Source organism: Trichosurus vulpecula, chromosome 3 (genome assembly GCF_011100635.1).
Source record: "Trichosurus vulpecula isolate mTriVul1 chromosome 3, mTriVul1.pri, whole genome shotgun sequence".
NCBI lineage: Eukaryota > Metazoa > Chordata > Mammalia > Diprotodontia > Phalangeridae > Trichosurus > Trichosurus vulpecula.
The window spans coordinates 206,037,468-206,054,375 of record NC_050575.1 but is presented as its reverse complement, the minus strand read 5'-3'; the positions used below and the strand labels follow the sequence as shown (position 1 = coordinate 206,054,375).

The 16,908-nt window shown below is 42.3% G+C and overlaps 1 protein-coding gene across 1 annotated transcript in view; it reads left to right on the top strand.

Annotated features, from left to right (window-relative positions):
- The window catches only part of LOC118844409 (metal transporter CNNM4-like), a 63,077-nt gene extending 47,387 nt beyond the window's left edge, over positions 1-15,690 (top strand). The window contains 2 exon segments of the mRNA XM_036752288.1: positions 12,538-12,707; positions 12,961-15,690. Of these exon segments, the coding sequence (XP_036608183.1) occupies positions 12,538-12,707; positions 12,961-13,164 (374 nt within the window). The 3' untranslated portion in view covers positions 13,165-15,690.
- The last annotated feature ends 1,218 nt before the right edge of the window (positions 15,691-16,908 follow it).

Below are 16,908 nucleotides of genomic sequence, written 5' to 3'. Positions count from 1 at the left end.
AAGATGCCCTGTGCAGACTGCATAGAAGAGACATTCTTGAGACATAGTCAGGTGATCCATTTACTCACATTTGCAAATGATATTGTACTGCTTGCCTTAAGCCACAGAAAACTTTTGGATCTCTTCTGTGAGATTCATAGCTTTTGAAGAAATTAACCTAGCAATCTATTCAGGAAAGATCAAGTCAGTAAAGAACCCATATTGCTCAGCTAATTACATATAGTTGGCTGTATAATCATCCATTGTTCCATCAGTTCCGGCTTCATGGATAGGCCCTGCCAACTGGCAGTAAACTGGGCCCAGGAGTCACAAGAAAGAAAATGATGCTGATTGCTTTGGGAAGTTGCACAGCCCTCTAGTGACAACACCAACCTGCCCCTAAACAAAAGTCATCTTCTGAGCAGCAATGTCTTTCTGGTCCTATTATGTGGCTATAAATCATAGAATACCATGACCCTTTAGTCAAATTGTAGTGATCTAGGGGGTTTATGATCTCTTTTGGTGGTGGGATCACCCACATGGATTAGAGATTTATGGAAGAATAAAAAAGTAGACTTCTGTAATCCAGCTTTGAATTTGTTAGCTTCACAAATCTTGTCATGAAGATAATAGAGAAAGAAATGAGATTCATAATGTTTTTAAGAATTTGTACCAGTCAGATTTTATAGTTAATGAAGACTTACAGAAATGGTAATAGAATTTCAGAGTTGGAAGGGAGCTCTGAGGCCACCTAGTCCAGCCTGTACTTGAAGGAGAACCCCCTTCCTCTACAACTTCCCCAACAAAGGATCATCTAGACTGTGCTTGGAGACCTCAAACGTAGGAGAACCTTTTACTTCTTGAGGCAGTTCATTCCCCAGTGGCAGAACTCTTGATGGTTAGGAAGGTTTTCCTTATTGCATTAAGCCTAAATTGGCCTCTCTGCAATTTCTACCCATTGCTTCTGTTTCACAGCTATGACTGGAATAGAGTACATAATCAAACAAGGGATGGAGACAACCACAAAAGATAAAATACTTTTGATTATTATGATATATTGAAAAGCTTTTGCATGAACAAAACCTAGAACAAAAACTAGAATAAGAAAACTGTCAAATAGGAAAAAAAAAACCAATTTTTGCATCAAATGCTTTGTAAGAAGAGAGGGATCACGAACTCAAAGATTAGTGATAGGGGTCCAGCACTTGCATCCACCAATTCTGTCAGCACCCTGGAATGTAGTTCATTTGAACCTTAGGACTTGAATTCATCAAGGCCAGCTAGGTGCTTTCATGGCCCATTTTGGATTCCAACTCATTAATTATTTTTGTTCTGTCCTTCTGAGTATTATTCTCCTATTCAGAGAAAACAAAAGCAAGGGAATAGTTGAGTAGTGGAGCCTTTCATTATCATCAGTTGCTATTCAGTTCAACAATATTTATTAAATGCCCTACTATACACTAGGCATTGTACTAGGCACCAGAATACAAAGACTTAAGATAAAATAGTCCCTCCTCTCAAGTTGCTTACATTTTATTATCCTTGACCCATCTACTTCAAGCAGTATCCTATCCTTTCTTTGATCCTCTCTTTTTCTCCCAATACAGGTTTTTTCAAAGAGCATTTTGTTTTCTTTGATATTTACCTCCAGGCTCAGGTTATACTGAATTTCAGTACACTTGGCACTATTCTTATAGGACCATACCATACTATTGTATTCATCCTATATTACCTTTCTTTGCTTCATTTTATGTTACAAAGCTTTCGCAATTCTGAATTAGTTGAAGAGTTCTCACATCAATCTCTTTCTCTTTTTCCTCTTACAAAGTATTTGATGCAAAAATTGGGGTTTTTTTCCTATTTGACAGTTTTCTTATTCTAGTTGCATTGGTTTTGTTCATGCAAAAGTTTTTCAATATATCATAATAATCAAAAGTATTTTATCTTTTGTGGTTGTCTCCGTCCCTTGTTTGATTACGTATTCTATTCCAGTCATAGCTGTGAAAGGCTTATTTTGTTTTGTTTTTTTTTAAAGTTCTATCTCCTACAAATAACTGAACATCTTTACTATTCTTCTTGTGTTGTAGATATTTATCTATCTAGTTTGATACTTAGCAGTTATCTTCCATCCCCTCTTTTTCAGTCTAAAACCCTCTTTTAAAAAAAATTAATTTATTTTTAGTTTTCAACATTTGCTTTTATAAGATTTTGAGTTCTAAATTCTCCCCCCTCCCTCCAAGACAGCATGCAATCTGATATAGACTATAGATGTATGATCATATTATACCTATTTCCACATTAGTCATGTTGTGAAAGAAGAACTAGAACAAAAGGGGAAAACCATGAGAAAGAAAGCACAAAAAAAAAACCCCAAAAAAGAGAAAATAATATGCTTTGATCTGCATTCAGACTCTATAGTTCTTTCTCTGGATGTGGATAGCATTTTCCATTATGAGACTTTTGGAATTGTCTTAGATCATTGCATTTCTCAGAAGAGCTAAATCTAACAAAGATGGTCATGTGGCTGTTACCGTGTACAGTGTTCTCCTGGTTCTCCTCATTTCTGTCAGGTGAATCACCAGATGATGGTCATCAGGTTTGATAAGTGTTGGAAAATTCCCTTACCTCCCAGATGTATGCCCAGAAAGATAGCAGACCTCTCTACTGTTAATGTCACTTTTATAGAGAGCTGCCCTCATCATAGATTATAATGTAATGGCAAAGGGAAGAAATTTCCGTATCTGCTTTGGGGAAGAGAGTTAATTAGTCAAAAATAAAAAGGATTGTTGTATAGGGCCTCTTTGAGATTAGATAATATGAGTTTTATAATAGGCCCATTTGGCATGGTTGCACAACTTTGTCCAACTTTGTTTTGTAGCTTTCTACTAAGAATAGAGAAGGATGATGATGGGAATAACTCCAGGTGTGGTTTGGTAATGCATGGTAGCTGATGGGACAAGGATTACAAGGATAGAGAATAGTATATAATTGAGTATTTCCACTAATTTCCAATTAAAGTTTAACTAGTCCTGAACTGGGAGTTGTAATTAATACTCCTTGTTCCCCATTGCTTTTTCCAGACTTTCCCTCCCTTCACTCAGCAACTCCTCTTCTGAGGTTCACTGTATCTAAATACATCATCCCGTCCAGATCTAGGTGGCAGTCATGTACTGACTCTCAGGTTGTTCTTTCTCCTTTCTTAAGTTCATTTCCTGGCTCAGAGTTTTCTTCTCCACCCCAAATTTTTGTCCTGATATGAGGAGACTACAACGTTAATGTCGCTATTCCCTTGAATACCCAGTTCTTCAGTCTCCTTACCTCCCATGACCCACTTGTGGTCACACACCAGAGATAGTCTCACCCTTGATGTCAACCAAGAGTGTTCAGCTTCCATGATCAAGAATCATGAAATTCTTCCATTTAACTGTAATGTTCCATTCCTCCATTTCTCCCTGTGTTACCTTCTGTTGCCTCCATAGAAGTAGCTGATGTGGGAATGAATGTTTCCTTCTGTATCTCGTCTTTCATTGACTCCAGTCTCTTGACTCATCGGTACTCTCCCAAACCATTATTCCCCTGCTCTTGTTCTTTCCTCCCTTCTCAATCTTGATCCCATAGTTAACCAATTCAACATCATACTATTCTCTCCTCTTGGATCACCTGCTCCCTTGTCCTCATGATCATCATCAAGCCTTGACGCACCCAGGCAGAATTGGATAGGCTACAAATGATTGTCAGCTAGCCTGACTATGCCCCTATTTGATTATCTATCACAGAAGTCTCCAAACATTTTTGATCACACAACCTTGGTCAGCAAAAAAAAATGTTTGAACATTCACCCCCCAATACCTGTCTTTATGAAATTTATATGTGTACAATTGTACCACTCGGTTAGGTGGTACTACCGGATATAGTGCTGGGTCTGGAGTAAGGAGGAGCCGAGTTCAAATCTGGCCTCAGACCATTACTAGCTGGGTGACCTTGGGGAAGTCACTTAACCCTATTTGCCTCAGTTCTTCCTCTCTAAAATGGGCCTGAGAAGGAAATGGCAAATCACTCCAGTATCTTTGCCAAGAAAACTGAACAACAACAACAATTATACAAATAGATTGTACGTATTATAAAATATATGCAAAATAGGAATTTTTTTTCAAGGAAGCAGTATTGATTATTTTTAAAATAATGTTTTGTTAATGGGATAAAGACTGTTAACCAGATGGAACTGACCTCTAACCTGTGGGTGACCAGAGCTGAACAGAGTAGACTAGAGACAAGAGAATCAGAAATCAAACAGAAGTTTAATTTTAAAGTGAGGGAAACAGCCTGCAAGCAAGGAAGCAGATTAGACACATGTGCCGGGGTCCTACCCCTAATGAGGGGACCCTCTCTAGTGTGGCCAGATCTCAATACTTATGTAGTGGTTGTGCACTGAGCTGTAGCCCTGACAATGAGGGGTAACAGCAACAATAAGACAAGGTTGATTCATAGCAGGACTTCATGACCAGAACATGGGTACTTGTCCGAGCTCGTCCAGTACTCGTCCAAATTCAGAGAACACCTGGTGCTGGTCAAAGCAATACAATAATTATGTGATTTTGTCAGAGGGTGAGATCATCCAGAGGGTGAGCTGCAAGGATTGTTGTTATGCCAAGCTCAGAGCACAGCTGGGCCTCAGCTCTGGAAAGTAGGGTGTCTCCTAATATCTTGATAAGACTTATGCTATCAATAAAATTACCATTCAGAACTGATAAAGGGAAGATAATTTTTTAGTGCAAGCAATGTGATTGAATATACATCATTATGTTTATGTATGTGTATGTTCTGGGGGACAGGGTAGGCTTGTAAATAGTAACTGTTTGTTAGTTATCCACCATTCAGTTAATTAGATCGATATGCCTAGTCAAGCAGGTGAATTTCAATTTTGAAAAATCACTTCCACTATAAAGGGAACCTGAGCAGTCAAAGCTCTTTCTGGCTTAGAGACTCACTGGCTGCTGTCCTGAGAGTGACTGATGCTGCTAAGATAAACTGCCAAGCAGTGTGTGCATACACTGGGAGTTTGGAAAGGAAAGTTTTCCCCAAAGACTTGCATGCCCTGAGCATGCCCTGAGTCTTGGTCATAACTGTCCTGAACAGCCAGTGCTGTGCATTGAGAGTCAGGAGATGGGAGGCTGAGAGTTTACAGAAGAAAGGAAGAGGGCTGGTTCAGGCCAGTACCATGAAGGGGCAGAATAAGGGAAGGTTGGACTATAATGGGTGAAAGGGAAGGTAGGATTATGCTTGAGACACTCCTGTGAGTTGGTTAACATTAAAAGGCTGACAGTGGCCCATCTTCTGATTGGGTGGGGCTATACAACCCTTTGGAAATCACTGCTCAATCAGACCCTCCATAGTTATTACTCCAAACCAACGCCTCCCCCAGCTCTCTGTCCCCTGACATCCTCTCAATATTAGTTATTGTTGTTCAGTTATTTCAGTCATGTCACATTCTATATCTGACCCTGCCTCCTATTTGACTAAAAAAATAGAGCTATTACCACGAGTTTCATGTTCTCGCTGCCCTATATGTCAAAGCCTTTTGGCGTTGTGAAAGAAAGTTCTCTTCATTTGGGGCACAAACCTGCCAGAAACATTTTATTTTAAATTATCATACCCTAATCCAAGTATCTTTTGCTTAGAGAGGAGGTTCCAAAAATGAGCAGTTTCCCTTTGACTTGGAAAATCTCTAACAAAAGCAATTTTTGAATTGACTTTTTTTAATAGTCCCTGATAATAGAATTCTGAAGTCAAGATTGACCCAGGGTTCAGAGTTTAAGCAGTTAAGTCTTTTTCATCAATCACAACAGTAGTCACTTAACTTTTGGCCTAAATGCTATGGGGTGAGGTCAAGACGCACAGTTTAAGAAGTGTTGAAGGGGTCTCGGGTGGAAAAAGTTTAAGAAGCCCTGGTAGAGAATGATTTTCAGAAAACAATTCTATCTGTCTTTGAGCAGTCTCTGTAAGGATTCTCCCCTTTTTAGTTGGTCACAGGTGACTTTTAGAGATACTTCCCATTAAGTGGAGTAATCAAAGACTTCTTCCTTCTTTTAGTCTGCTCATTACTCCAGGATACTGTTTTAATTGGATCTATCAAGAGCCTCTTGCCCTATTTCTATTTTCTGGGGGATTAGAGTTCTTCCCCAAACTTGTACCCAGTTTCCTCAAAGAAAGAGGTTTTCTCTTTAGTAGGAGGAAGGGGAGGGATGTATAGGGCTTAGCATAGGGTTATATTTCAGAATTGATAGTTAAGGAAAGACTGACATCTAGGTATGACCAAGGACTTTAGACAAAAGTATTGTCTCAATATTATTTAGTAATATGGAGCCTAAAGAGGGGGTCGGCATGCTTCCAGACCATCACCCCCATTCTCTGCTCCTTTACTGTCACTTCTCACCAAGGTTGACCCCTCTGATAGATTGTCCCCAGAATCATCCACTCTCTCTAAATATGCTATTTCTCCCTAACTACTGGTTCTTTCTGCTGCTTACTAACATGATTAGGTCTGTCCTCTTCTTAAAAAACAAAACAAAACCAAAAAAGAAACCACACCTTGCTTGACCCTACCATTCTATCTTTTCCTTTGTCTTTCTTCCCTTTCACAGCCAAATTCCTAGAAAAAGCTGTCTCTACTAATTTCTAGTTCTTCTCTTCTCACTCAATTCTCAGTCCTTTTCAGTCTGCCTTCTTTGCTATTACCTAGTCACTCAACTAAAATTCTTTCCAAGGTTGCCAATAAGCTCTCATTTGACAAATCTAATGACCTTCCTCCTTTTTCTTGACCTCTCTGCAAGCCTTTAACACTATTTACCACCCATTTTCTGGATCCTCTTCCTTTATGGTATTGCTCTCTCTTGGTTCTCTTATCTTGGATCTCCTGTCTGACCCCTCCTTCTTAGTCTCCTTTGCTGAGTCATCATTTACATTGTATCCCTAGCCTTTGGTCTGCCCTGGACTCTGCTCTCTTTACTCTCTCGGTGACCTCATCAGCTCCATGAGTTTAATCATCGTCTCTATGCAGATGGCTCCCAGATCTGTTTTTCCAGCCCAAGTCTTTCCCCCAGATTCCAGTCCTTCATCAAATTGGATCAGTCAGTCAACAAGCATTGATTAATTGATAGCTATGTGCCAAGCACCGTGCTAGGCATTGGGGTTACAACTACAGTGAGTGAAACAATCTTTGCCCCCAAGGAGCTTAAATTCAAACAGGGGAGAAAGCAAATGCATGAATATATGTGGAAAAAAAGAAGTCTTTGAAATAGGTGAAGAAGGTACACATTCTAGATATGTGGGGCAGCCAATTCAAAGGTACAGAAATGGGGGATGGAGTGTTATGGGTGAAGAACAGAAAGAAAGCCAGTTTGGATAAGTAGCCAAGTGCGAGAGGGGGAAGACTGTGTAATGGGACTGGAAAGATAAGTTGGGGCCAGGTTGTAAAGGGCTTTAATACTCCAAGAGGAATTTATGTTTGATCCTAGAGGCAAAAGGGAGACCCTGAAGTGGATGGAGTAGGGGAGTAACCTAATCAGATCTGCTTTTAAGGTAAATCCCTTTGGCAGCTGTGTATGGGACAGACCGGAGTGGGCTGAGACTTTGGGGCAAGGAGGCCAGCTAGGGAGCCATTCCAATCATTTAGGCAAAAAGTGATGAGGACTTAGTAGTAGTTGTGTGAGATAGAGAGGAGAGATCAGATGTGAGATGTGGTAGAGGTCAAGATGCTACAGAAGTAGAATTAACAAGATATGCAACTGAGTGGCTATGTGGGATGAAGAAGAGGGATTAGCTGAGGCATTAGGTTTTTTTTTTATTTTCACATTAGTCATGTTGCAGAGAAGTATTAGAACCAATGGGAGGAACCATGAGAAAGAAGAAAAAAATAAAACAGTAAGAGAAAAAAAGAGAGCAAAGAGTATGCTTCGATCTGCACTCAGACCCTGTAGTTCTTTCTCTAGATGTGAATAGCATTTTCCATCAAGAATCTTTTGGAATTGTCTTAGATCATTGTATGACTGAGAAGAGCTAAGTCTATCAAAGTTAGTCATTGCACAATGTTGCTGTTACTGTGTACAATGTTCTGGTTCTGCTCACTTCATTCAGCATCAGTTCATATGAGTCTTTCCAGGTTTTTCTGAAGTCTGCCTGCTCATCATTTCTTATAGCACAATAGTATTCCATTACATTCATATACCACAACTTGTTCAGCTATTCAGTTGATGGGCATCCCCTCAATTTCCAATTCTTGGCCACCACAAAAAGAGCTGCTTTAAATATTTTTGTACATGTGGGTCTTTTCCCCATTTTTATGACCTCTTTGGGACACAGACCTAGGAGTGTTATTGCTGGGTCAAAGGGTATGCACAGTTTTATAACCCTTTGGGCATAGTTCCAAATTGCTCTCCAGAATGGCTGGATCAGTTCACAACTCCACCAACAATGCGTTAGTGTTCCAATTTTCCCACATCTTCTCCAACATTTATCATTTTCCTGTTTTGTCATGTTAGCCAGTCTGATAGGTGTGATGTGGTATGAGGCATTAATTTTTGCCAGGATTGTCAACCTGGGAGACTGGAAGAATAGTGGTACCTTTGATATTTTGTTGTCACATAAATATCTGAGACTGAAGAGGTCCAAATCAGAACTCATTGTCTTTTCCCTAAAACCGAGCCCTCTCCAAAATTTCCTAGTCTCTGCCAAGGTTACCCCTATCCTTTCAGTCATTCAGCTTTGCAGCCAGCAGGTCATTCTTGATTATACTCTCTCTCTCACTCACCCTATAAAATCTGTAACTTGCCAGGCCTTATTGATTCCACTTCTATAGCATCTGTTGTGTCCACACCCTTCTTTCCATTCACATGATCGCTACCCTGAGAGAGGCCCTCATCCTTTCTTACCTGCACTCCTACAGTAGCCTTTGAATTGCCTCCTTTCCGGCCTACCCTCCGCACAACTGCCAAAGTGATAGTTTTTAAAGCACAGGTTTGTGTAGCTCACTGTGAAGCGAGGAAAGGAATACCAAAAGAAATGTGATAGACTTAGCGCAACCGGGGAGGGCTGTGGAGACTAGATGCCACAGTTAATTTAATAATAATACATTTCAGAGGAATATGTGGCAGAAGAGATGGAAGGATAGGAAGTTCTGACCAAAGATGCATCTCAGAGGTCAGGATCATCACTGAAGGCAGTACACTTGTGTTTGTGAGATTTAGCATTCGACCATCTCTGCGAGTAGCTACGATCATATAAGTTGGGAAAGTTGATGAGGTGGGATGCCAGAGTGTTTCCAAAGGCAGGCATGTACATGGTAAACTTCCTCAATATTAGGGCAGCGGTTGGGATGGAGAGGAAGAATAGGATCAAGATCTTAACCAGGATCTCAGTAGGGGTGATGGCACATAGATAGATGTCAAGGCAGTCTCAGTGTGTTGGGAGAGAGAGAGGGGCAGTGAGCACTGGAGAAGCCAGGCAAGAACGAAGTCCAGAGAGAATATGTTAATGCCAGGTAGTGGAAAGAGGTGGGGGTGTGTGTGTGTGTGTGTGTGTGTGTGTGCGCGCGCGCGCGCACGTGTTCAGGGACAAAGCAGGCATTCCAGAGGTCACAGATAGAAGGGAGGATAAAGGATTCCTGAAGAGACAGAAAAGAGCAGGGTTGAGCTTGTTCATGACGGTAGTTTACTGAGAGCAATCAGAGGAAGTGTTTTCACCTTAGAAGATTGAGGAAAGAAGAGGTGGTTTGCAACCAGTGATGTAGGGAGGGGTTTAGAAAGTCAGTCAGGGAGAACAAAAGAGTTGCCCTGCAAAATTAAGTGCCCTGTTGAGATTTGGTAACATGAATTTGTAGTGGATCTTGGCAGCATGGTGGTGCTAGTTGATGTGACCTCCTCCATTGAGGGTTCAGGAGCTGAGGAATTTGATCAGAGCGTGGGTGGAGTAGGTCAAGGGTGCAAGGGTGTCAAGAGCAAAGGACAGTGACATTGAATAGTTAAAATGGTTTTTAAATATAAGTTCAAGACTGAAGGAGAATGAGGCCAGAGCATCAGTGAAGGACTAGGAGAACAGAAGCAGTGGAAAGATCATAGGTTCCTTGAGAACAAAGAATTGTTTTAGGAGTAAAGTAGAGGGAGAAAGGAAAATAGAGGAGATTATGACCAGAGAATAGAATTTCAGAGTTTAAAATCATGGATATGGCACAGCTAAGGGAAATGCTGAAATTTAAGTTATGCCTATCTTTGGGTGACTGAAGTCAAGTAAACGTTTATGTGTTTGGTGCTGAAGGGGATGATGAACTTGAAGGTGTTGGAGAGGCTGTTTATCAGTGTGTATATTGCTAAGTCTGTCATATTAAGCCAGGGGGAAGATTGTGAGTCATGTGTTGAGCACCTTGAGAGAGGAGGAAGGGTGCCCAGGATATCTGGTAGGTGACAACAACAAGGATCTGGCTAGGGTGACATAGATTGATGGAATGAACTTCGAAGAAGAAGAAGTTGCTAAGAGATGGTAGTTAAGGGGAAGATTATAGAATCACATATTTAGAGACAGAAGGGACCTGAGGGGCTACTGAGTCTTAATTTTCTCATTTCACAGAGTACAGAACTGAGGCACAGAGAAGGTGAAGTGATTTACTCAGAATCACACAGCTTATGAGAGCTTCCTGACTCCCAAGGCCAGCACCCTACCTCCCCACACTCCTTCAGGATCTAGGCCTGGTGTCTTTGGGGTCATGAGAGCACTCCAGCTAGTGCTGGAGGTAAGAGCCAGGGATGCCTTTTAGAAAAAGACAGGTGTTCCTGATCTCAAGGTAGAAAAGTTATGAGAGGAAGATGTCTAGGAAGATGGTGAGTTCCAAAGGAGGCCGTGGAAATTATAGCAGAAGAGTTTAGTTTCTGAGTAAGAGAATAATAGAGAATGAATTGTTGTTGTTCAGTCATTTCAGTCCTGACTCTTCGTGACCCCATTTGGTGTTTTCTTGGCAGAGATACTGGAGTAGTTTGACATTTCCTTCTCCAGCTCATTTTATAGGTGAGGAAACTGAGGCAAACAGGGTTAAGTGACTTGCCCAGGGTCACACAACCAGTAAGTGTCTGAGGCCAGATTTGAACTCAGGAAGATGAGTCTTCCTCACCCCAGGCCTGGCATTCTATCCACTGTGCCACCTAGCTGCTCCTAGAGAATGAATTAGAAAATGAATATAGGACCTGGGAAAGGGGTAGAACTAAGCTGGAGAGATAAAAGGGTGGGCATAGTTAGTGGGGAAAGCAGGTTTTCCCTTTTCATACAGTGACTAGAAAGCTAAAAGTTCTGGTGGTTCCCCTCTCGATATCCATGGCAGGAATCACACCTCAACTACCAGACTAGAGGATAGAACACTGGCCTTGGCAGCAGAAAGGACTAGGCTTACATCTTGTCTCTGTCACTTACTAATTTGGGCCAGGAAATTAACCTTTGAGTAAAATGGAAATCACGATACTTATTTCAAAGGCTTGTTGTAACACTTAAATGAAATGATGTCTGTAAAGCACTCTGCAAACTTGAAAGCATTGTATAAAATGCCAGTAATTTTTACTATGACCTGGGCTCTGTAGAGGTTAGAGGCTCTGCAAAGATAGCAATTGAATTAACCAGTTCAGCCAGGTTTAGGTTGATTAGTTAATGCTATTCATCTCCCATTATGTGCTATAATACATATAAAACAAAGGCCTGTCCTTTTAAGAGCATTTCGGTGAAATACAGTGAGCAAAAATAAGCCATGCCTATATAATATGATGTAATATTATTTTCTTCCTTATCTATTTTTCAAATACCAAAGATCCAAATAGATTTTGACCCTGTTGTTGCCACTTATTAGTTGTGTGATTTTGGTTAAGCCACTCAACCTTTGAGTCTCGTTTTCCCCATATGTAAAATGACGGGGTTAGATCTGACGATTCCTGAAACCTTTGTCCATCCATAACATAACACTGTGTTTTGCTCTGGTGAGATGGTGGTCTCCCCCAACAGTCTAATCAGCTGAGACCCCACAAATCTGAGATGTCTACTTCCCCCTCATAGATCATACCAGTACCAGCATGGAATGATGGCCAGAAGGACACATAGCTAGACCATGTTGCTTTGTTCATTCCTCTGGATTCTTTCAGTGTGACTCTCTGGGTGGACTAGAAATTCACCCTTTTGTTGTCTGTCCTTAGAGCTTTGTGCTCAAAGGAAAGTGAAAGTGGGCTTTCTACACTTATCATTAGAGGCCAGAGTGCATACCATAAACATAAACAGATAAACCAATGCCCCTTGAGGATGTTCTGCAGAGGTAGACTTTCCAGATGCTTTCTGTCTGGTTTGGAGAACTCTGTTCATTTTAGGAAGATGAATGTATGTGGTAATTATGGGAGAGCTTTGGCAGTGAGTCCCACAGACACTGAAGAGTTGAGTTCCTTGAGGTAGGCAAAGTTAATGTTGTTCTCTTGCGTGCTAAGAGTAAGGTGGGAAGAGAAGGGAAGATGCTTGTCTTGATGCTTCTAACTCTGCTTACAGACCGTTCCATGTCCTACCCAAGTAGCCTGAGCCGTGCATCTTCCCTCAACTATCAAGAGCGCACAGACAGCTTGATTCCTGCTCTGCCCCCCACCACTGCCAGCAGCACCATGAGCCAGTATGTCTCAGACTTCAGTGTCCGGGCTCTCACAGATCTGCAGTACATTAAGGTGAGAACCATGCCCCATGTATATTCTAGCACCCCATGTTCATCCCCTTGTGCTTCTTCCTTCCTCTGCCCAACTAGATCTGGCTGTGTGGATTTCTGTCTTCCTAGGAAACAAGTATCTTGCCTGATTCTAGTCTCAAGGTGGTATCTTCTTCCTTGGATTTGCTTCCTGCTCTCTATTTGGCTTTAGATGACTAGTCTAACCATCAGCTGAGATCTCTGCTTTCCGTGACTGTGACTCTTTCCCCTCACAGATCACTCGGCAGCAGTACCAGAATGGGTTGATGGCCACAAGAATGGAGAGCTGCCCCCAGACTCCTACAGACAACCTCCCGTCCGAACCCATCTTATCAGAGAAGGCAGAGCTGCAGATAACTGATGAGACGACAAGCCTTCTCAATGAGCGAAATACTCTCCTGAACAAGACCACCCACAACTCCCACGAGAGCCCCATGTGACAGGGGGGCCCGGGGCCCCCTACCAATCCCTTGGGGGCCTCCCTAGTGGGCCCACATCCACAGAGGGAGCAGAGCAGACAGGGGAGCGTGGCCCTGGCCACCCCCTTGATAACCTGTCTGGCTCTCCAAGCAGGTGTTCCCTAGCCTGTCATAGGCAGGGAGGAGACTTTGCCCTTCCACAGGGAGCCTTAGCGGAGCTTCCGGGGAATAATAGTTGCCTGGAACTTCTGTAGGATTGCCTGGGTAGTGCTGCCCAGGGGCAAATCCTGGGAACAGCTGGGAAGAGGCAGGGATTTTTTTTTTAACTAAGAGTATTTCTAAAGAAAGCTCATGGCTGCTCTTTCTAAACTTAATTTTGGGGAGAGGGTGGGATGAGGTTGAGATAATGGGGTTAGGAGTTTTTATTAATTTTTTTTTAAAGAAAATTTGGGGTGCTGCCTCATATGAGGTTTCTTCCCCAGGAAGCAATAGCCATAATCCCCTTCCCTTTAGCTTTGAGCTTCTAGCTTTTTCCCTGATTCAGGGATCTCCAGACCCCAGCTGCCTCCACTCCAGGCCTTCCTGATGGATCACATCCTAGGGGTTTGCTAGAGGAAGGGGATCATACCCTATGCATGAGGCAAGGAACCTAAGATCTTTAGACAGATGCGACTGAGGGATTATTCCTGAGAACTGGGGAAGATTAGTGCTTCTGAATGGTCAATATTCAGCATCTGACAGCCCTTGATCAAGGATGCAATGAATGGAGCTTTGGAGGGGAACTTCTGCCAAGCCAGGGGCCAGAATCTTCTCAAATCCAGAACTCCTTGAGCTGTGCAGAACAGCTCTGATGGTGTATTTGGTGGACTGGGCCATAACTCTTTCATTCCTTTTGATAACATTGTTCCCCCTGCACTTCCCCCTTGCTCCGACCCCCTTATGATGACAACTGAAAGTGTTAGGGTCCAGAGTCATTAACATCAGCCCCTGCCTTTTCTTGAACCAAAGTCCTGGCCCAAATGGAAAGGACATCCAAACTGAAGGAGGCCTGTCTGGGAATAACCCCTTCAGGAGGGAGATTGTTCAGGGGCATTTGTGTTGCTGATTATGGAGTTGTTTAGAAGCCAAGTCAAAGCCAGACTCCTGACCTGGGAGGAGCCATCCCAGATTTGAATATTCCCTATTTTCAACCCAGGTTTATCTTTCTACCAGTGCAGGTACCCCCTGCCTCCCCTCCCAAGGGCTGGAGATGACAATTGTGAGGTCGATGAGGTCCCCTTGTCCCTTATGCTGCAGCACAAGGCAGGATGCTCTTCCTTGACTCACAGCTTCTGCATTTCCTTTGGGGAGGGAATTGTTCCATCTACAAAGCTCCCTGCCCTGTCTAGATAGTCCTGCTCTGTCATCCTGAATTCTGTGGATGTCATTAATGGTACTGTAGCCCTGGAAGCTCAAGTCTTTCCCAGAAGCTCTCCGCAGGTCTCTTCTTTTTGGCCCTATCCTAGAACTTTAGATCTCCTTATTGGGGATGCATTGGGACCAAGTTGCTCATTGCCTATTGTTCAGGAGAAAAGAAGAGCTAGGGTCCAAGAACCATGTGGAGAGTAGAAATGGTTTCTTTGAGGTGTTATTTATTTATTTATTCCTTTTCCCAACCAGCAGAGTCCTACCCTCAGGTGCTCTGTCTTCCAGATGCCTAAAGAATCCCATCTCTTGGGACCAAGAAATATCTTGTGTCACGGATTCCTGTCCCTTTTTTGGTTATCTGAAAACAAATGGGGCATGGTTTTCCTAGTTTGCATCGTTCACTCCTCTCCTGCTAGAGTCATGACCTCCATGGATTGGGGAAATTCCATCTTAATCCTCCAAAGGCATCTGTGACTGTCCTCAGCCAGGAGGTGACAAGGCTTGAATTCTTGTGAGACCTGTTCTTGTGAGAGTACAAGGGAATCCTATGGTATAGCCAGGGTAAGCAAAATTCATTGGTCTGAACCAAATGGATGTGTGTTGACTAAAACGAGGCAGATCACACACACTTTCACACCTACCTCTTTTTAAACATATGGTTACTGCCAACAGATGCTCCCTTCTCCCAACTTCTGGACAATATATTCCTGCTGATGGTCAGGCAGCATTCCCAAATGTTTCTGGTCCAAAAACTTCTTCCAGTGGAGGAAGGAGGAACTTTCCAATTTCCCATGACCTGGCCTCACCTTCTCCTTTATGTGCTTTATTCCTGGGCCTGAATTACATACTGGAATTGTCCTATCTCTGCTTCTTCCCACAAAATGAAAGCGACCTTCATAGACAGCATTCAAATGCAATAGACAGGTCATATCCAACATTGCAAATAACTCCTATTTATTTTGTGCGAGATTTTAATTTGTATATTTTTGTGATTTTTTTGGCCATTGTTATAAGTTTGACTCTCGGGGAGTTTTGCTGTTTCATTTTGAGTCTGTGTCTTTTGTCACAAAGCTGATAATATTTGCTAAATGAGATATGGAATTTATTTTTGATTGGTAATAAAAATGAAATGTGTATAAATCTCGATGAGTTTGAAATCCTTCTGAACTGCCTGAAAGTTCAGGGGACAAACAATCTTAGAAAAGCAGGCAGATTATTTTAGTAATTCTGTTCCCAGTGACAGGCCAGGTATTCTGGATCTGTTGGGTAATTAAGTATTAACACAATATTTGGAAAACAGGAATGTAATCAAGATGGAGAGGAGACAAATAATATAGTATCACTGTCATGGACTTGGAGTCAGATCTGGTTTCGAGTCCCCATTCTGCTACATGCTAAGCTGTGCAACCTCAGACAAGTCACCTCCCCTCTCTGGGCTTCAGTTTCCTCAGTTGTAAGATGAATGAGTTGTACCAGAACATATCTGGGGGTGGGTAGGTAGCACAGTGGAAAGAGTGCCAGGCTTGGAGTCAGGAAGACTCATCTTCCTGAGTTCAAATCTGGCCTCAGACACTTACTAGCCGTGTGACCCTGGGCAAGTCACTTAACCCTGTTTGCTTCAGTTTCCTCATCTGTAAAATGATCTGGAGAAGGAAACGGCAAACCTTATCTTTGCCAAGAAAACCCCAAATGGGGTCATGGTGAGGCAGACATCACTGAAACAACTGAACAACAGAAGATCTCCAAGATCTTTTGCAGTTCCTATATTCCACCAAGGTCTTTTTAACAGTCTTGTCTTTTGGCATAGGAGTTTACAAAACAGAAGATGCTGGCCCATGAAACTAAGCTCAAAGCAGCCTGGTTTTGGATTTGGAGTTAGAGGACCTGGGTTTTAACTCTGGTTCTGCCATTTACTCCACTTGGCTTTGGCTAAGTCATTTTCCATCTTTGGTTCTCAGTTCCCTCACCTGCAAAGTGTGGGGGCTTGACCTTCCAGGTCTAAATATGATTCCATGACCACATCTCTTTGGATAAGGAATTGTGGTAGAAGGCAAGAACCTTGCATCTGGAGTCAGGAGAAAGACCCAGCTTTGAGTTCTACTTTAGACAATTTACAAGTTGTATATCCCAAGGCAAAGTCACTTAACTTCCTCTTGTGCCTCAAGGATAATAATGCCTGTAGTGCCTAAAGTCTATAAATTTCCACCGTTATTAAGATGCTTCTAAGAAGGGGTAGAGACTATAAGGAAATCCAGAATGAAACAAAGGCAACAGTCCAGGCCCGAGAAATTGGCTTATGTCTAGCTTAGTGCTGGGGTCATAGAAAGAGGACCAAGAGGTAGGTCTGGAAGGGGGCGT